Source organism: Esox lucius, chromosome 8 (assembly GCF_011004845.1).
Source record: "Esox lucius isolate fEsoLuc1 chromosome 8, fEsoLuc1.pri, whole genome shotgun sequence".
Taxonomy (NCBI): domain Eukaryota; kingdom Metazoa; phylum Chordata; class Actinopteri; order Esociformes; family Esocidae; genus Esox; species Esox lucius.
In genome coordinates, this window is record NC_047576.1 from 24866243 (window position 1) to 24887691 (window position 21449).

Here is a 21449-nt window from a genome sequence, read left to right on the forward strand (position 1 = left end):
ACCTAGAAGAGCGAATGTCTCTGACTGACTGACTAACTACCCCTTGTTAAATAGCATAGTGGTTTGAGACGCGGACCAAGGAACGACAGGTCCCATGTTCGACTCCTGTCTCCTGTCACAGAACACATTATACCTTAGGATCTGTTCAGGATAGATAAAAACTGCGCTGGCTACAAACTTCTGTAGTTATGTTATAGGAAGACTAAATATAAAATTTCTGGTGGATTTGGATTTGTTCAGGATAGACGGACACTTTGCTGGCTACACGATTCTCTTGTCTTTTCACTTGACAAAAAAGTCAGTTATCTTCACCCATACTGAGTTATTGTATCCATGTAATTCACGAATAGCTAATAAGCTGTTAAAATGGCCAGTGGCAAAAGCTATACAGTTCATAGATGCTATTTGTGGTGGAGGTAAACTTAATAAGAAACATTACTCAGTTTAACACAATGGTTAATGGTGTCTAGCTAAATATTCAAACTGTGTGATGTTACTGCACGACAAAATGATATAATGTCAAAAGGCTATACCGACACCCGGCAAATGTATTGCTTTGTGGAATAGTGGTTAAAGGCAGCCTCTCACGTGGGAGACACAGGTTCCCCTCCAGGGAGGGAAACAATAATCATCTCTTTTTATTGCGGGCCGCCTGAACTAGGCTTACCTGGTTTCTTGTTTTAACAATATCACTTAACATTTTATAAACCTATGTATTTTAAACTGGTTTGTGTACTACAAATGTTGAGAACTACGTCATGAATATATATGTTGGTGAAGTAACATTATAATATATAATGTGTACAGTGTCTTCATCTACCAGTATTATTACATATGATTAAGATTTTACTTCAAGGTACTTCAATAACTATGTTTTGTACTCAAACATTTAGTTTTTACCTTCTCAGAATGCCCCACTAAGTTTGAGCTTAGTCACTGGAAGTTCTTTGCTGTATAGGCAGCTTTAAATTAATCAGACTAACCAGTAGAGGGCAGTGGGAAGTTAGACTTAAGACAGCTAATACTACCATGCCATATGCACCTGTCTTTCATGTTTTAACAATGGTGTAATACTCTACCCAGGAAATACACAGGTTCATTATGATAACAAGAAAGTTCAAAGTGAGAAAAAAACAACCAATCAGACCCTGTGTAATCAAGAAGATACTTGCCCACTTTCCACACACTTCAATTGGATAATACTAAAGCAGCCGACTGAAACTTATGTTGAAAATACTTCTTTGTGGTTAAAAATACATTGCGGAGATGCAAATTATTTTATTCAGTTGGATAGATTTATAATCAGTCTTTGAAACTTCTAACTTGTATTGACTGGTCTCCATATATAAACTAACCTAAAGGATTATTAGGAACACCTGTTCAATTTCTCATTAATGCAATTATCTAATCAACCAGTCACATGGCAGTTGTTTCAATGCATTTAGGGGTGTTGTCCTGGTCAAGACAATCTCCTGAACTCCAAACTGAATTTCAGAATGGGAAAGAAAGGTAATTTAAGCAATATTGAGCGTGGCATGGTTGTTGGTGCCAGACGGGCCGGTCTGAGTATTTCGCAATCTGCTCAGTTACTGGGATTTTCACGCACAACCATTTCTAGGGTTTACAAAGAATGGTGTGAAAAGGGAAAAACATCCAGTATGCGGCAGTCCTGTGGGCAAAAATGCCTTGTTGATGCTAGAGGTCAGAGGAGAATGGGCCGACTGATTCAAGCTGATAGAAGAGCAAGTTTGACTGAAATAACCACTTGTTACAACCGAGGTATGCAGCATAGCATTTGTGAAGCCACAACACGCACAATCTTGAGGCGGATGGGCTACAACAGCAGAAGACCCCACCGGGTACCACTCATCTCCACTACAAATAGGAAAAAGAGGCTACAATTTGCACGAGCTCACCAATATTGGACAGTTGAAGACTGGAAGAATGTTGCCTGGTCTGATGTCTCGATTTCTGTTGAGACATTCAGATGGTAGAGTCAGAATTTGGCGTAAACAGAATGAGAACTTGGATCCATCATGCTTTGTTATCACTGTGCAGGCTGGTGGTGGTGGTGTAATGGTGTGGGGGATGTTTCCTTGGCACAAATTAGGCCCCTTAGTGCCAATTGAGCATTGTTTAAATGCCACGGCCTACCTGAGCATTGTTTCTGACCATGTCCATCCCTTTATAATATCATTTCAAATTGGTTTCTTGAACATGACAATGAGTTCACTGTACTGAAATGGCCCCCACAGTCACCAGATCTCAACCCAATAGAGCATCTTTGGGATGTGGTGGAACGGGAGCTTCGTGCCCTGGATGTGCATCCCACAAATCTCCATCAAGTGCAAGATGCTATCTTATCAATATGGGCCAACATTTCTAAAGAATGCTTTCTGCACCTTGTTGAATCAATGCCACGTAGAATTAAGGCAGTTCTGAAGGCGAAAGGGGGTCAAACACAGTATTAGTATGGTGTTCCTAATAATCCTTTAGGTGAGTGTATGTATTCTGTGTTAAGGCATACACCGATCAGCCATAACATTATGATCGTTTTGATCTGGAGAATTTGGAGTCCAAGTCAACACCTTGAACTCGTTGTTGTGTTCCACAAACCAGTCCTGAACAATTTAATACGCATTGAGCATTATCCTGCTGATGGAGGCCAATACCAACACGGAAAACCATTGCCATGAAAAGGTGCACATGGTCTGCATGTGCATCCTTACCCTTGCACATTGCCCAAAGCATCACACTGCCTCCGCCGGCTTGTCTCCTTCCCATAGTGCATCCTGGTGCCATGTGTTCTCTAGGTAAGCGATGCACACTCACGGCCATCCACGTGATGTAAAAGGAAACGTGATTCATCAGATCAGGCCACCTTCTTCCATTGCTCCATAGTCCAGTTCTGATGATCAACTGCCCCTTGTAGGCGCTTTCGGCAGTAAACAGGGGTAAGCATGGGCATCCTGACTGATCTGCGGCTACACAGCCCCATACGCAAAAAACTGCCATGCACTGTGTCTTCTGACACCTTTCTATCAGTACCAGCATTAACTTTTTCATCAATTTGAGCTACAGTAGCTTGTCTGTTGGATTGGACCACATGGGCCAGCCTTTGCTTCCCACATGCATCAGTGAGACTTTGCCACCAATGACCCTGAACAATTCACCACTTTTCCTTCTTTTGTCCAATTTTGATTGGTACTGACCATTGCAGCCCGGGAACACCCCACAAGGGCTGCAGTTTTGGATATGATCTGACCCAGTTATCTAGCCATCACAATTTGGCTCTTGTCAAAGTCACTAAGATCCTTATGCTCAGATCCATTTTTTCTGATTCTAACATATCAACTTTGAGGACAGAATGTCCACTTGCAGCCTAGTATATCCCACCCACTGACAGGTGCCATGATAAGAAGATTATCAGTGTTATTCACTTCACCTGTCAGTGGTCATAATGTTATGGCTGATCGCTGGATGTGCGCTGTGTTGAGAAATATGTACATTATGTACACTGTGTGGTAAAGTGTGCATATTAGAGGACAATTGCTACTGTAGAGTGTTGCATGCTGTCAGTCAGTCAGTCAATCACCTAAGTGTCATATCATAGCTGGCCTTAGGCAGAGTGGAACGTATTATAGTTATTATAGTTCAGACCTTCAGACCATTGAGACGATCCTCCTCATCATCTTTATGGAACACTAAGTAAATCACTTTAGTTCCACAGTCCTTTCTTTGCTATACTCACTTCAACAAAAAGGCATCTCTGTCTCCTCTTTCTCTTGTGTAGTGTGATCTGGTCAGACCAGGCCTGGGGTTAGTGGGGTACAGTACTCCCTTTATTTTGGCTGACAGACAGTGTAGGGTTTCCCTCCCTCAGGTGAGAGATGGACGTTTAGAGTTGGACCATTTGAATCATTCTCTCTCGCTCTGTCTCTGTTTATCTGAATACACTCAAGCTGGGCAGTCTATGAGAGCTTTTACCTCTGCTCTTCTCACGTCTACATTATGCATTAGGGTTTTCACATGTTGTAGGGGGGAGGGGTGCAGAGGTAAGTATGGGAGAGATCGGGTCAGAGAGATATGCTTGTTTCACTTTGGCTGCCCTATTGTCATTCATTCATTCATGCTTCATCAAGCTTACCACACATTAGCCACAAAACTGCACAGAAGCAAGGCTCTTCCCATACACTGTCAGAAACATACACACAATGCCTGACAGGAGAGAACAGACTCATGAGAATAAGATGAAAGGTGGCCTACAAGGTATTGTTGTTCTCATGCCTTCTCACTCAAATGTTTGTAAATTAATTAAAATCTGTGGGTTCCCCCTGTCTATTTAAACCTTTATTATGCACCAGTCTAGGTCAGAGCAGCAGTCAATGTTGATTTTCAGTACAAAGGGCTGCAACCTGGTTATTGTCTCTGAGGGGAAACATGTTTAGCTGTGGTTTTCAGTCATTGGGGTCATTCCTTCATGGCTGACTGAAAACAACTGATAGAACAACAACATACCTGATTCTGCTTCTATCTCTTCATCATCCCTTTTTAGAGTCCATTGGGACAGTATTGTATCTGAAGGGGGGCAGAAATAGCTTGGATTTAAGTATGTAAGGAATGAGGAACACTATTAACCAGTGTGTGTAGGGGCTCCAAAGACCGACTCCTGTCCTTGCTCCAATTACTGAGGGGATCAGACATTTGGAGAGATGAAGGAGATGGGGCTGAGGGCTGGTGGGATTTGGAATTCAAGCGTCTGGTGCAGATCAGAGAGCAACAGTAGCTGTGAGAGTTGACCTGAGCTCACCTGGCCTACCCAGTGCCCACCTGGCCTACCCAGTGCCCACCTGGCCTACCCAGTGCCCACCTGGCCTACCCAGTGCCCACCTGGCCGCCTACCCAGTGCTCACCTGGCCTAGATTGACACATCTCTTGAAAACAAGATTCATCTCTCTAGAAACGAGATAGACACGTCTCTAGAAAACAAGATTCTCTCATGTCTCTAGAAACAAGATTGACACATGTCCCTAGAAAACATTTTGCGCAGACCTTACCTGGAGGCCCTGATGTGTGTATCTATAAAGCCCTCATAGAAGGAGACGTAGTTGCATATAGGCCTAACTATGGATTTGTAGCTTGACATGTATGGAGCAGAAATAACAAATCTTCTCAGGACAAAGATAGCCATGGATACTGTACACGTTGTACACTGTATATTATGTGTATAAAAGAATGTGGGACCTAGTAACCGCCACACAATAAAAATAGACCTGGTGCTGGAAGATTCAGGGAATCCTTAGAAATGAATGATGCCACCACCCTCATTCACAAGCTTTCAGAATGAGGGAGCTCATGTTGCTGCTGCCACCGCTGCTTGGCTGTAACTCACAGACCAACAAACACACAGACCAATTGTCAGTGGTTATGATTGAGTGAGAGTGGGCTGATCAGCAGTGACTTATGATGAGGAGATAAGAGTGGAGGAGACAGCGGCATGGACTGAGTGCTTGCATTGTACTATGAAGAGCACCAATTACACTCATGGCCTACTCATGGCAGGGGACAACTCTAGCCTCACTGTTCTGCATGGTCAAAGGGCACCTCATTTAACACAATGGCTGCTTCCTGGATGGCACCCTATTCCCTTTACAGTGCACTACTTTGGACCAGGTCAGGGCCCTTACCACCAAGACATACTGTCATTTGGGATGCAACCTCTGGGCTAATATGCTAACTATTCTTTTGAACTAACTGGGAATTTACCAGAGCAGTGTGGTTGGCACAGTATGTACTGAATCTGTGCGCAAATGCCATTGTTTCCCTTTTGGCCAGGGCAAGCTCAGTCAACTGCAGAGAAAGTGTTTAAAAGAAAACAAATGATATTTGAGCCCAGGTAGGTCTGCTGTGTTTTCCATCCCAGTGGGTGAGTGTGTTAGAGGAGGGTCCTGTTGCCTTCTCAGAGGGCGCAGTGGTTCCCGTTACAGAGGACTCCCAGCTGGCCTTTCAGCGGGCCACGCGGGGCTGCAGTTGCTGAGAACAGCAGAGTGATGGTGCCTCGCTAACAGCTGATACCAGTGGAGGGGCTCATACCAGCGCTGTGTCGTTTTAACCCAAAGCAGGGCCAACATACCTGAGTTCCCTGTGGTGTATTAGAGCAGTCCCAGGTATCCCGGTAACTGGCCCTAATCATCAGGAATGCTTCTTGACTCCCAGCAATTACCTTAATGGACAGAGGTATATTGATACAGCAGGGTCTTCTCTCTACAGATCTGTTTGCTCTTCTTGTTTTTCATCAGCTCTCTCTTTTTCTCTCTGTACCTCTCAGTCTGAAGGCTTTCTCCGCGTCTGATACTCACCAAATTTTCCACAAATTTTGCATTCCAATCACACTTTTTTATCTCATTTATTTCAAAGGTTAGGCTGTCTCAGAGTTGTTAGTGGTAATCTGTTATCTGGTAATGCTATTGTTCTTATGTAGTGTTTCTATTAAGGGAAACTGGAATCCACATGGCAGAGAGTGAGGTGGTTGTTTGGTCTTTGTTTGGTTTACATCTGGTTCTGATATCTGTCATTTCCTCATTCACTTTTTTAACTTCTTTATTACCATGGAGAACACAGACAAAAACTGTGTCCTGAATGGTGACCTCTTCCCTATTTAGGGTGCTTTAGTTTTGACCAGGGTGCTACATTGGTTTCAGGGTGCCATTTGGGACACTGATAGAGACTAGGTGGAAATGTACAGAGGAGTTGGGACACTTCTTCATTGTAAAATCTTTGTTTCTGAACTTTGACACTAAAGTAAGAGTTCTTCCGGCTGGCAGATTTTCCAGTGGTCTTCATTGTTTCGGAGACTGGATGTGAGACCTGAGGTTTCTGGTTGTGGAATGGGATGATTTTTGTCAAAAGGAATATATTAATTCCTGTTGGATAAACAGACGTTTAGTTAGCTTTTTTTGTAATAGTCAGCTTTACCAAGACCACATTGCTTCTTTGTTGGTCTGGATTCCTGGATTAGTTGCTGCAGCGTGCGATGAAAAGGCAACAGATCTATTTTTGACCAAAGAAAACACTGATGATAAACCAACTGAGCTGTGAGGTGTTCTTTACTTGGCTTTTATATACTCCAAGCCCGTAAAAGGAACCCCCGTCTGGCCTGTAAAAGTCACAGGGCTTCCTAAACTGGTCTGCGGTTCTCTGGAACATCTGTGTGAAGTATACCGGCTTAGTATAGTACGGTGGTCTCTAGAGAGAGAAATGGGCCTTGATCTACCAGATCTCCTTCCACCCCACTTCAGGACCTGGACCTCTTCCCACCCAGTAGGTTAAGTTATAGGACCTGGACCTCTTCCCACCCAGTAGGTTAAGTTATAGGACCTGGACCTCTTCCCACCCAGTAGGTTAAGTTATAGGACCTGGAGATCTTCTGACCCAGTAGGTTAAGTTATAGGACCTGGACCTCTTCCCACCCAGTAGGTTAAGTTATAGGACCTGGACCTCTTCCCACCCAGTAGGTTAAGTTATAGGACCTGGACCTCTTCCCACCCAGTAGGTTAAGTTATAGGACCTGGACCTCTTCCCACCCAGTAGGTTAAGTTATAGGACCTGGAGATCTTCTGACCCAGTAGGTTAAGTTATAGGACCTGGAGATCTTCTGACCCAGTAGGGTAAGTTATAGGACCTGGAGATCTTCTGACCCAGTAGGGTAAGTTATAGGACCTGGACCTCTTCCCACCCAGTAGGTTACGTTATAGGACCTGGAGATCTTCTGACCCAGTAGGGTAAGTTATAGGTGTGTCTCTCCTCTCTGGCCCTAGTTTCACATCCCCATTTCTACAAAATCATGTTATTTTCACACCTCCATTGGACATCTGAAGGATTCTGTGTTACTATAAACAGTTTGAATGGACCGCTGGCTCCCAGTTGCGAGATTTCTATTGGATATTACATTTCAAGCCCCTAACATGCCTGTTGGTGTTATCTGTTACGTCCATTACTGTTTTTACAATGGGTATCACACATTTGGAAGGGAGTTGTTTCATACTCAGTTATGCAACAGTGCAGAAAGTGGAAGAAAACCTGGAGGTAAAGTGATTTTATTTTGCCAGGAGTGAGCTGTACACAACAAGTTGGGATACAACACCTTTTAATGATTTATTATTATTACTGTCAAGTTTCTCCCAATTTTGTGGTGTCCAGTACGTAATTATGGCCTTGCTTCACCACAACAACTTCCAGCGGGCTCGGCTTAGTCAAAGACAGGGACATGGGTCCTCCAAGACACGTCACACCAAGCTGTTCTGCTTCTTATCACAATACTCAACCAGGAAGTAGGGCAGAACTAACACGCTTGGAGCAGGTGAGGCTATACAGCCGGGTTTGGTGCCTAAAATTTATGAGGTTAGTTGCGCAATGAGAGCTCTGTGGGGACAAACATATTTGGGTTTTATACAGTCAGTTCAGTCAATGAGCCCAGCTGGACAGTTTATGATTGTGGCTAGAATTTAAATCGTTGTCTACTCAACTTGGGACTTAAATTGTTGACAAGTACCTCACTTTTTTTGTATTAGAGTAATACATTTTTGTTAGTGTTTTAATTATTTTAATTACAGCAGTGCTCGGAAAGCAAGAGAGTGAAGGACTTGTGGCGCGTGCTGAGTTTCAGTGCAGACTCTTCTGATGAGTGGTAGACTGCATCACTGTGACATCCAGATGGTTACTATCAATATTACCAGTTATTTCTCATGTAGGCTTCTATTCTCCTCAAAAAATAATAATGTGGGATGGAAGAAATTGGCCACATCAGCTAATGCCAGCGTTGTGATAGAGCTGCCAGATGATGACCAACACTAAGTTATTTCTCTCTCCATCGAATCAAACAACTTTTGTTTTACATGTTTTAAGTTGTGCCCTGCTGCCACTGTTGCTAGCTAGCCTGCATAATGTTGCTTTTCTTGCCGGCTAGCCAGCATAAACTAGCTAGTTGGGGCCAGCTCATCATAACCACTGATTAAACTGACTGAACTAAAGCTATTAGTTTCCGCACAACTCTCAGCTGTTCAACATATGTCATATAATTTGGGCAGAAGCCGTGTCTATTTAGCCTCTCCATTATTGGAGGAGAGTTTTCTTATGGTTAATGACGAGAGCTTGCATGTTTCCCGACCCCCTGCAAGGAGTCGCTAGAGCACGATGTGGCAACACCTATCCGACCATCCCTCATTCCCACACAAACGTTGTTGTGCCACGTGCCTTTGTGGGAGTTCCGAGCATGTTCGGTATGCCACGGCATGAACATTTACCTCATGCCTTTGACTTCTGCATCACTCTGAAGGCCATATCCGGAAAAAAGCCTTTCTCATGCACATTTGGAACTCTGACCAAGTGGGACATTTGATTGTGTGTCTTAGGGTTCACGTCTTTTTGTAAATTTTCTACCATGGACTTAATCGGTTTCACTTTTGGGGAAGCATATGATTTTGGACAAGGTTACCTGGCCCCATACCTAGCTTGGAATTGTGTTACACAGTGGTCTAGGACCTGTGAATGTGTCTTCGTGACTGACATGTGACAGCTCAACAAACCAAAAAATGTATGTACTTGTTGGTGGTTATAGTAAGCTGAATGTAAATGGGACCTTTGACAATACACTCTGTCATAACTCAAGTAAAGTAAAAACCAGACAATTACGTTTGGGTGTCATAACATATTCTATATTTATTACAGCATCTTCCATCAATTTTCCACCTCCAAACAACCACATGTTTTTGGTTTAATGATCGGGGGTAGGCTGTGTCCCTGGGCCAGGCTTTATGTGTCCCTGGCTGTGATGTTGTTGCCTGTCAGAATCAGAAAGGCCCTTTATTCATAACCAGTCTGACAGATAGGTAGGTTGTGTCTGGGCTTGTCCTGGGCACACAGCCAAACCAACCTCAAAGCCACTTGGCCATATTTTATAGTCACCCTTTATTTGGAAATATCAAAGGCAGTACTCTGGTCTATTTGTACAGGTGACTTGTGTTACAATCCACTGACCAACTGCTAAGCCTCAGCTCTCACTTCGACAGTTTCTCAGCTGAGGAGAAGAATGAATGACCAAGGCCGAATAACATCAGAAGCAGACATGGGTTTAAGTACTATTTGCTACCTTTGTAAATGCTCTGTGGTAGATTTAGCTTTACAAGCTTAATAAACCAATGGAATACTGCCTAAACTGTAATCCCTGATAGTATTTGAACCCTGTTCTGGTGAGAAGAGATGACAAGCTGCTCGAACTTCCTGGTAGTTAATATTGTATGCAGCAGTCGATTCTAAGTTCTGGAAGACGTGCTGTTGGAGACCAGAGGTCACATTGTCATAGAAAGTGGTACATGTGCTAGAGATGTCTTTTACCTCTTGAGGACACTATTAATACCCCCCCCCCCCCCCCCCCCCGCCACACTGATGTCTTTCTCTCATAGCATAACCCAGAAGGTTTCTGGAAGTCTGTGGCGCGTCATGTTCCCAGGGAGCCCAGTGACATGAGAATCCTGAACCCTTACTTCATACAGGAAGCTTCCTTCAGGTTGATCGGCCTGCCTCACAACAACGGACAGATGGGGAGAGGGGTGAGAAAAATGTATTTACTGTTAAATTTCAGCCTGAACACACTACCCTAACACAATACAGACCAGGTCAGCCTGAACACTATCCTAACACAGTACAGACAAGGTCAGCCTGAACACACTACCCTAACACAATACATACCAGGTCAGCCTGAACACTATCCTAACAAAGTACTAACAAGGTCAGCCTGAACACACTACCCTAACACAATACAGGCCTGTTCAAGCCTGAACACACTACCCTAATATATAAAATGTTAGGATAGAGATTCTACTTAAGAGATTATGAAGATATTTCACATGCTGCCCAAAATGGAAGGTTGAGCAATAGTTCTGTTTATTAGCAGAAGTCCAGGAATGCATCTTTACATTTTCCTGGCACTGTTTCCAAAAACAAATATTTTAGCATGTGAATAAATCCCATAACATTTTCATGTCTAAATCGTCCAAAAGTTTCTGACCTTATAGATGATTTAAACATAATTTGTGAAAAATACTAATGTTGTTGCAATTTATTGAATAGGATTTTTTTCCATAAATGCCACTAAGTCATTGTGCTGATATCATAATTTTGTTTTTGGACAACTTGGACATACTACTGTAAAAGTGGCCTCTGGACTTGGATGGGATTTGTGCCACAAATCCTAGCATTTGAAAGGGACCTAAACCATAGCATGGATTAATGTCATACAATGAGGTAATGAAGTATTTGATCCACTGCTGATTTTGTACATTTGCCCACTGGTTAAGAAATTATCAGTGTGTAATTTTAATGGTAGGTTTATTTGAACAGTGAGAGACAGAATAACAACAAAATAATCCAGAAAAATGAAAAAAGATTATAAATAGATTTGTGCGAATAATCGCACCAACTGTTGTCACCTTCTCACCAAGCTGCTTATCGGTGGTCTTGTAGCCCATTCCAGCCTTGTGTAGGTCTACAATCTTGTCCCTGACATCCTTGGACAGCTCTTTGGTCTTGGCCATGTTGGAGAGTTTGAAATCTGATTGATTGATTGCATCTGTGGACAGGTGTCTTTTATACAGGTAATTAAGAGCACTCCCTTTAAGATGTTTTTGTTGTTATTCTGTCTCTTACTGTTCAAATAAACCTACCATTAAAATTATAGACTGATCATTTCTTTGTCAGCGGGCAAATGTACAAAATCAGCAGTGGATCAAATACTTTTTTCCCTCACTGTACATCAACAGAATGCTTGCAGAGTAAGGACAGAAATGTGCCATTTTGTTATTTGGATGAACTATCCCTTTAAGCTGAACAGAGGGAGTGAAAATCAGATAGGGAAAGAGTGAGAGGACATTTTCCCACCAGCAGCAGCTCTGGTAACAAAATTAAATTGACATGATATGCTCATTTTCATGACTAGTTTTTTCAAACAGTTCCATGACTTCTGTTTTGGTAACCTTCTTACATTTCCACATTTCCCCTTTGTTACCTCATGTTCTATTCACCTCCGAGAGCTATACTAAGCTTATTTACTTATAGTCCTGTTTCAGAAACATTTGTCGTCTTCTCTTTTTTCCAGAATATTCCAACACTGGGGACGGTTGCCATAACAATGGCCCTTCATAACTGTGATGAGGTAGCCGTGGCCGGGTTTGGCTATGACATGACAGCGCCCCACGCCCCCCTACACTACTATGAGAAGATCAGAATGGCGGCCATTAAAGAGGTACCAGTAGCGTGAAACTGACCACAGCCATTTTCAACTTTAAAGGGTGAAAGGTGCCTTGTCACACACAGCATTGAACGTGGATAAAAAGAATTTTGGTCACAGTAACAGAAGTTTTGTTTAGGTTTCTGCAGAGCCCAGCTGAAATAATGAAAGCTAAAAGAGGGGCATGTGTAATGTATGTTGTCAGTCTGACAGTGTCATCCTTCCCAGCAGCTCACCTCTCACCCACATGTTCAAACATTTGACTGGTACTCTGTGTATGTGTATGTTTGGACACACCTACTCATTCAAGGGTATTTCTTAAATTTTACTAATGAAAACTTTGTAGAATAGTAGTGAAAACATTAGAAATAAGAAATAACATATGGAATCATGTAGTTACCAAAAAACTGTCAGATCAAAATACATTTCATATTCTAGGTTATTTAGAGTAGCCACCCTTGATAACAGCTTTGCGCACTCTTTGCATTCTCTCAACCAGCTTCATGAAGTAGTCAGCAGGAATGATTTTCAAACAGTCATGAAGGATTTCCCACATATGCTAAACTCTTGTTGGCTGCTTTTCCTTCACTCTGCTGTCCAACTTATCCCAAACCATCTCTATTGGGTTGAGGTCTGGTGATTGAGGAGCCCAATATCAGTTGAGATGGCGTATGGCTGCAGAATGCTGTGTTAGGCATGCTGGTTAAATGTGCTTTCAATTCAAAATAAATCACTGACAGTGTCACCAGCCAAGTACCCCCACAGCATCATACTTCCACCTCCATGATTCACATGGGGAACCACACATGCAGTGATCATTTGTTCACCCACTCTGCGTCTCACAATGACACGGCGGGTTGGGACAATAAATCGCACATTTCGTGGCCCAAGCCTCTTCTAAGTGGTGTCCTTCAGTAGTGGTTTCTTTGGAGCAATTTGACCATAAAAGCCTTATTCACAGTCTCATCTGTGTGAATCAGGATGTGTCTGTTGAACTCCATGATGCATTTATTTGGGCTGCAATCTAAGTTGCAGTTAATTGCCAATTTCTGAGGCTGGTTACTCCAATGAACGTATCCTCTGCAGCAGAGGTAACTCTGGGTCTTCCTTTCCTGTGGCAGTCCTCATGAGAGCCAGCTTCATCATAGCGCTTACATTTTTTTTAAACTTCACTTGAATGATGGACTGTTGATTTTCTTTGCTTATTTGAGCTGCTCTTGCTCTTATATGGACTACTAGAGTACATACATAATCATGGCCTTCTGTGTACCCATCCTACCTTGTCACCCTCTGTATACCCATCCTAAAGCATTAAGAAGTAAGGATATTCCACAAATTAACTTTTAACAAGGCACATCTGTTAATTTAAATGCATTCCTGGTGACTACCCCATGAAGCAGGTTGAGAGAATGTAAAGTCATCATGGTAAAGCTGTCATCATGGTAAAGGGTGCATACTTTGAAGAATCTAAAATATTTCTGTATTTTGATTTGTTTAAAATGTTTTGGTTACTATGCGACTCCATATCCGTTATTTCATAGTTTTGATGTCTTCACTATTATTCTACAATGCGGCAAATAATAAAAATTAAGAAATACCCTTGAATGAGTTGTTGTGTCCAAACGTTTGACTGGTACTCTATAACACACCACACACACACACACACACACACAGCATGAAAGGGAGAATAATTGATTGCTTTGGTCACAATGTCAAAATAACTCCATAAAGAGGAGCGTTTATAAAGATCTTGTAAAACAACTGACCTGAGTATTTGAACTATGCACTGTAATTGTAAACTATGTCCAATGAAATCCAAGCTATTCTTTCTAGAGACTTTACTGTTTAGTGAACAGGTGTCAGATTGATGTCTGTCTATATCTAGACAGCCTCAGGTTTGCTTTTCATGCTGTCCTTCAGTCTTCGTCCCAAATGGTACCCTGCTCCTTCCTTAGAGCTTCCCTTTTGACCAGGACTGATAGGGAATAGGCTGCCATTTGGGACTCAGTGGCAGACTGAGCTGAGGTGAGTCTCCTAAGGTGGGCTGTGAAAGCAAGGGTTACATTGACCTGTAAGATGGAGAGATGACCATGTAGGGCATTCCAGTGCTCCAGTCAGGGGACTATAAAGATCTTTATCGCTTCCTCAGTTCCAGGGATACATTTATATGATTCATTCATTCAGTGAATCATATATACTTGCAGCCTTCAGAATCCCTCAGTCCAGAGCTCTTCTGCCTAAATCAGAGTCCACAGATACAATATTCTGATGTTCTGTTGCGACAAAACATGCAACTCTAGACCACATTTTGCAGGTGTCACACAGCCCAAATGCACACATCCTCAAATCCCAACCAACACAGCTCTGGTATGTGCCTATGTTTCATTTTAATATGTTGAGTTTTAGCTTTTCTGCCTGAAAATCATCGGATCAATGTTGTAGGTTTTCAAAAGGTTAAAGCATGTTGTGACAGGGTTCATTTATGAAAGAGGGTGATCTTAAAAACACAGGCATAGAACTTTCAAGGGGATCCCCGTGAGACTGAGTCATACAGGTCAGTGGACTGTGTGGTTCAACTGTTGTCAACTGTTGTCTTCACCCTTAGCTAAGCGAACATACCAGCATCCCCCACATCCATCCACCCACTCAGTCCACAGCTATGTACCATGCAGCCAAGGCTGTGTTGCTGTATTAGCATTCCCTGCTAAGCATGTCTCTGCTTCCATTTAAACTGTCCACCAACATTCTGGCTGTTTAGCTTTGCTAGTTTACTTCTCCCCAGGGGATGTTTACACCGACTTTTCTACCATTATTTGATTCCCTTCTGCAAGAGTCTTGTGGTTACTCTTATCTTCATGGTTTTACTGCACATTTACCCCTACACAAAAGGCGAGATGTGGAGTAGGATATGTAATTAAAAGACAAGTGTAAAGGATCGTGTGGTGTTTAAGACGGTGAACATTCACAAGCACTTCAACCAGTGTGTCCTGAGGTTTTGATCTGAGCACTGTAGGACAGGTGCCGGATAGTCATTTGACCATCTTCTCACAGCAGTAAAATAATCAGTAACAGGGAATTAGACTTATTGTGTATTATTTTTAAGTAGAAAACGTTTTAAGTCTTGAATACACCATGTGTTTGCATTTCCTGAGCACTACATGGAATACAGAGTGGTGAATAGGGTCGGGTGTAGTGCATTATATAGAATAGGGAGTAATGAACCGTATGGATTAGGGAGTAGAAGAATATATGGAATATGGAGTAGAGGACTATATGGAATAGGGAGTAGAGAACTAAATGGAATATGGAGGATTGGACTATATGGAATAGGGAGTAGAGGACTATATGTAATTGGGAGTCGAGGACTAAATGGAATAGGGAGTAGAGAACTATATGGAATAGGGAGTAGAGGACTAAATGGAATAGGGAGTAGAAGACTAAATGGAATAGGGAGGATTGGACTATATGTAATAGGGAGTAGAGGACTGTGGAATAGGGAGTAGAGGACAAAATGAAATAGGGAGTAGAATACTAAATGGAATAGGGAGTAGAGAACTAAATGGAATAGGGAGGATTGGACTATATGGAATATGGAGTAGAGGACTATGTGGAATAGGGAGTAGAGAACTAAATGGAATATGGAGGATTGGACTATATGGAATAAGGTATAGTTAACTATGGGGAATAGGGTGTAGAGGACTATGGAATAGGGAGTAGAGGACTAAATGGAATAGGGAGTAGAGAACTAAATAGAATAGGGAGGATTGGACTATATGGAATAGGGAGTAGAGGACTATGTGGAATAGGGAGTAGAGGACTATGTGGAATAGGGAGTAGAGGACTATGTGGAATAGGGAGTAGAGGACTAAATGGAATAGGGAGTAGAGAACTATATGGAATATGGAGTAGAGAACTAAATGGAATATGGAGGATTGGACTATATGGAAAAAGGTATAGTTCACTATGGGGAATAGGGTGTAGCTGATTATGGAATAGGGTGTTGAGGAATGTATGGAATAGGATGTAGAAAACAACAGTGGGGAGAACAAGTATTTGATACTTTGCAGGTTTTCCCACTTAGAAAGCATGTATAAGTCTGTAATCTTTATCATAGGTACTCTTCAACTGTGAGTGACGGAATCTAAAACAAAAATCCAGAAAATCACATTGTATGATGTTTAAGTAATTAATTTGCATTTTATTGCATGACATAAGTATTTGATACATCAGAAAAGCAGAACTTAATTTTTGGTACAGAAACCTTTGTTTGCAATTACAGAGATCATACATTTCCTGTAGGTCTTGACCAGGTTTGCACACACTGCAGAAGGGATTTTGGCCCACTCCTCCATACAGACCTTCTCCAGATCCTACAGGTTTCGGGGCTGTTGCTGGGCAATATGGACTTTCAGCTCCCTCCAAAGATTTTCTATTGGGTTCAGGTCTGGAGACTGGCTAGGCCACTCCAGGACCTTGAGATGCTTCGTTGTCATGCTAGAACACCCAGCCACGACCCATCTTCAATGCTTTTACTGAGGGAAGGAGGTTGTTGGCCAAGATCTCCCGATACATGGCTCCATCCATCCTCCCCTCAATACGGTGCAGTCGTCCTGTCCCCTTTGCAGAAAACCATCCCAAAAGGATGATGTTTCCACCTCCATGCTTCACGGTTGGGATGGTGTTCTTGGGGTTGTACTCATCCTTCTTCTTCCTCCAAACACGGCGAGTGGTGTTTAGACCAAAAAGCTAAAAAAAATTCTCATCAGACCACATGACCTTCTCCCATTCCTCCTCTGGATCATCCAGATGGTCATTGGCAAACTTCAGACAGGCCTGGACATGCGCTGGCTTGAGCAGGGGGACCTTGCTGCAGGATTTTGATCCATGACGGCGTAGTGTGTTACTAATGGTTTTCTTTGAGACTGTAGTCCCAGCTCTCTTCAGGTCATTGACCAGGTCCTGCCGTGTAGTTCTGGACTGATCCCTCACCTTCCTCATGATCACAAGGTGAGATCTTGCATGGAGCCCCAGACCGAGGGAGGTTGACCATCATCTTGAACTTCTTCCATTTTCTAATAATTGCGCCAACAGTTGTTGTCTTCTCACCAAGCGGATTGCCTATTGTCCTGTAGCCCATCCCAGCCTTGTGCAGGTCTACAATTTTATCCCTGATGTCCTTACACAGCTCTCTGGTCTTGGCCATTGTGGAGAGGTTGGAGTCTGTTTGAGTGTGTGGACAGGTGTCTTTTATACAGGTAACAAGTTCAAACAGGTGCAGTTAATACAGGTAATGAGTGGAAAACAGGAGGGCTTCTTAAAGAAAAACTAACAAGGTCTGTGAGAGCCGGAATTCTTACTGGTTGGTAGGTGATCAAATACTTATGTCATGCAATAAAAGGCAAATTAATTATTAAAAACATCATACAATGTGATTTTCTGGATTTTTGTTTTAAATTCTGTCTCTCACAGTTGAAGGGTACCTATGATAAAAATTTCAGACCTCTACATGCTTTGTAAGTAAGAAAACCTGCAAAATCGGCAGTGTATCAAATACTTGTTCTCCCCACTGTATGTGGAATAGTGAGTTGTGAACTATATGGAAAAGGCAGCACATTAACACAGAACTGCCCAATCAGGTGTACGTGTGTTCTCTCCTCATACTGGTGTCAACTTGTGTTTCAGTTTGAAGGGACACAAAAGCCGTCTCTTCTCCACCCCGACGCCCCTGCAATATATAATTGAGAGGTGTGGGAGTACAGTATCTTCTCTTTGGGTGACCCTGGGCCAGTGCAAAGCTGTCAATCCAAGATGAGTGCAGGGCCTCACACTGAAACACTTTGGGTCTGTCTGTACCTGTAGAACTGCTCGGTCCAGCAGGCTGTACAGTACATTACAGCATAACTGTTGAAACAGTCATCAAAGGCTCCTCATAATGATACTAAAATGAGTGACTAAGACAAAATGAGGCAAGACTCAACACATATACCTACATATAATTGAGCAATCAACTGCCTTCATTCTTCAATCTAGCATATCCCTATCTTATCCCTGCCCTGAAGGATTTCCCAGCATTATAAAGGGAACTCCTGAATCGGGAGCTCTTTACCCAAGACGGAAAGGCAGGGAAAGTTGGAGGGAGCAAATAAGGGGGAGAGAAAGAGAGCAAGATAAAAGAGATGGATAGGGAGAAGGAGTCCAGGTGGAACCATCTGGAGCCCACCTAGTCCACTTCTTATCCCCTCCTCCACTTTTCTCCTCCCAGTCTTCCACTTCCCCTCCTGTTCTTCCACTTGCCTGCTCCTGTTCTTCCCCTTTCCTCCTGTTCTTCCACCCCACTCTTCCCCTCTTTCTCCCATCCATTCATCCATCCCTTCTTCCATCCCGCACCTCTTACTGAGCAGTCAGTCACTGAGCTTTAGCCAGGAGCTTCACCTGACTGTCCTTCAGTGGTCTGTGTTCAGCATGGTTCTTCAGAATGAATAACTCTACCAGTTGTTTATAAGGTTTGTGTTTGGGCCAGAGAACTACAGGTGATGTATCCAGTGTTTTTAAGGTTTGTGTTTGGGCCAGAGAACTACAGGTGATGTATCCAGTGTTTTTAAGGTTTGTGTTTGGGTCAGAGACCTACAGGTGATGTATACAGTGTTTATAAGGTTTGTGTTTGGGTCAGAGAACTCCAGTGATAAAGGCTGGAGAATGAACAAGTTCATATTCCAGAACCACCCATCCACACAGACACCCAAATGCCATTCACTGGCACCCCCCAACTCACGTCTTTATGGGTTGCTGTTTTTAATCATCAATGGTCGTTGTCCCATTTAGCTTGTAAAGCAATGACAATAAAGCAGTTATCTATTTTTCTCTCTTATCTTTTGTATCCCACAGCCCTTGTAAAGTGGTTTAACCACAACGTTTACTGGACCACTGCCATTGTGTCTCTGTCGTCCCCTGTATTTAAGGGGCAGCTCTGTAAGTGGAAAAGGCTCCTTTAGAAATACACAATAGTTCCACCGCCAACCTCAATGGTCTGGTCCCTTTAGGACTTCTTTCATGTTACTATTGTACCTCTGGCCTTTACCGCTGCTGAGAAAATCTGTTTTAAAGTTGAAAAGTTCTGGAGCCAGCGCCTTTTCATCCTCTCTGCCTGCATGGCGAAAGAGTGTGTGACTTTTTACCCTTTCCTTGTAAAGTAACTCTTTTAATCTGTCTCCCTCTGCTATCACACTGTCCCCTCTTCACAGTCCTGGACTCATAACATTTGTAAAGAGAAGGAGTTCCTGATAAAGCTGGTTAAGGCGGGTGTTATACAGGACTTGACCAATGGGATTTGTGGCTCAGGCTGCTGGTGACAACGTCCAATCCCCATTCCTGGAGATAGAGGAGAAACCGAAGCCGGAGTGCGATCCAGCTCTCATATGATCTTCAGGACAGAAGGCTGGTAGCAGCTTTTGATGGCATCTCACTCTGACGTAGGACAACAACGGTAGATGGAATTTTTGACTGGACTGCAGTGGAGAAACCTAGAGCTACAACACGCAAGAAGGATATAGACCTGAGAATTACACACTGTTGTGTTTGAACAGTTCAACAGTATTGTGGAATGAGGGGCTAAGACTCTGAGGAGTAGGAATACGTTGATAGAACTACTAGCATATACAGTACTACACATGAATGTATTCAATCATTACATACAGTATACATCGCTGGAACTGTTCTTGGGCTGTTATTAATGTCTTTATTTGTTTTTATCTCTGTCATGGCTACCTCTCTATTTGGCCTTTGTCTGATAGGATGGCTTACACACACATTATGGCTCATGTCTCCACACCTTCCTTCGCCCTTTTAAGATGTTTTAAATGATTTACTTGAATGATTACTTTGTTCTCCTACTTGTTCTGAGTCAGAAGACGAGGAATGACTGACCGCCTCAATAGAGAAACACCTATTTTTTTCAGTTAACTACTGAGGCCTCCCTTTCTGCTTTTGTTTTACTGCTCTCTGTGAGAGAAACACAGGGCTTTGAGTCATCACGGTCTAAACTTTCATAGATTCCATTCACAATGTTACACTGGTCTTAGTGCAGATATAATTGTCCAAAATTACTCCCTATTGCCCATAGTGCAGTACATTACTATAGAGCAGGGCCTATGGGCCTCTGGTCAAAAATAATAAAAAAAGAATTCACTAAATAGGGAATTGATCATCTTTTGGGATACATAGATATTTTATCTACATCTTCAGAGGCCCACAAACCTTAACGTTTCCACTTTGCACTATTCATTGTTTATTTTAAAGATTTTAGCTTAGTCACTTCTAAATGTTATTTCCTTTGTTCATTTTTGCCAAAATGAATAGTATTTTACTATGGAATTATATATGGTGTCTTAAGACAATATATTGTTGAACGCAGAAAAGTTATTATATTCCCACATACACAAGCCAAAGCAATTATGTTAATTTGAATTATTTTCTATTGGTCATACACTGTCATCACTCTTCATGTATCAAAGATGATTCGACCAATTAAATAAAAATAACATTATAATGTAATGTCTCTTCATTTGAACCTTTGTAATTGAAAAAGATATCTGTCTGTGTTTTTATGCATTTAAAAACTAATCTATGTTGTACTGCAACATAGCAATGTCTTCTAAAACCAACCTGTTTAGATGGTATTTTTGTGTTTGTTCTCCACCCATCTCTGTGTTAGTAGTGGATACACCTTAGCAGAAAGATCATCTTAGCTTGTCCCACTTTAGAGAGCTGTAAACTATTCCATATCCTAAGTGGCATCAACAAACAGTAGATGTTTATGAGAGAGTCCTGGTAAACATGGTCAATGTAACTGGCAGGTGTGAGTCATCGTGGTGCTGTCTATGAACAGGGTTAAAATTTGATTCCAAATGTTTTACTATTTCACATTTTGCTCTCGACTGCCTGGAAGGCCATTTTGGTGGCTGCTATGGTTTTGGGTCTTTTATAGTTCCGTCAAGTCAGGTTACGATCAAACAATCACAGAGAAAGTGTTTGCAATCATTTGAAATACTTTTTGAACCCAGGTCCGGTTTTTTTCTGGGTGGGTTCTTGCAGGATATTTGTATGGAAAAGGTCAAGGGCGAGGAATGCTCTAGGGTCCACCCTTTGGAGACGGCCAACAACGGAACGG

General features: G+C 42.4%; 1 protein-coding gene across 2 annotated transcripts in view; it reads left to right on the plus strand.

The window, feature by feature from the left end:
• The window catches only part of LOC105011888 (CMP-N-acetylneuraminate-beta-1,4-galactoside alpha-2,3-sialyltransferase), a 49740-nt gene extending 28920 nt beyond the window's left edge, over nucleotides 1-20820 (plus strand). Inside the window, exons 9-11 of one of the 2 annotated variants that reach the window (XM_010872326.3) lie at nucleotides 10461-10607; nucleotides 12152-12298; nucleotides 19169-19517. In XM_010872326.3, the coding sequence (XP_010870628.1) occupies nucleotides 10461-10607; nucleotides 12152-12298; nucleotides 19169-19177 (303 nt within the window). In that variant the 3' untranslated portion in view covers nucleotides 19178-19517. The other variant, XM_010872325.3, reaches the window with a different exon arrangement.
• Nucleotides 20821-21449: the final 629 nt, after the last annotated feature.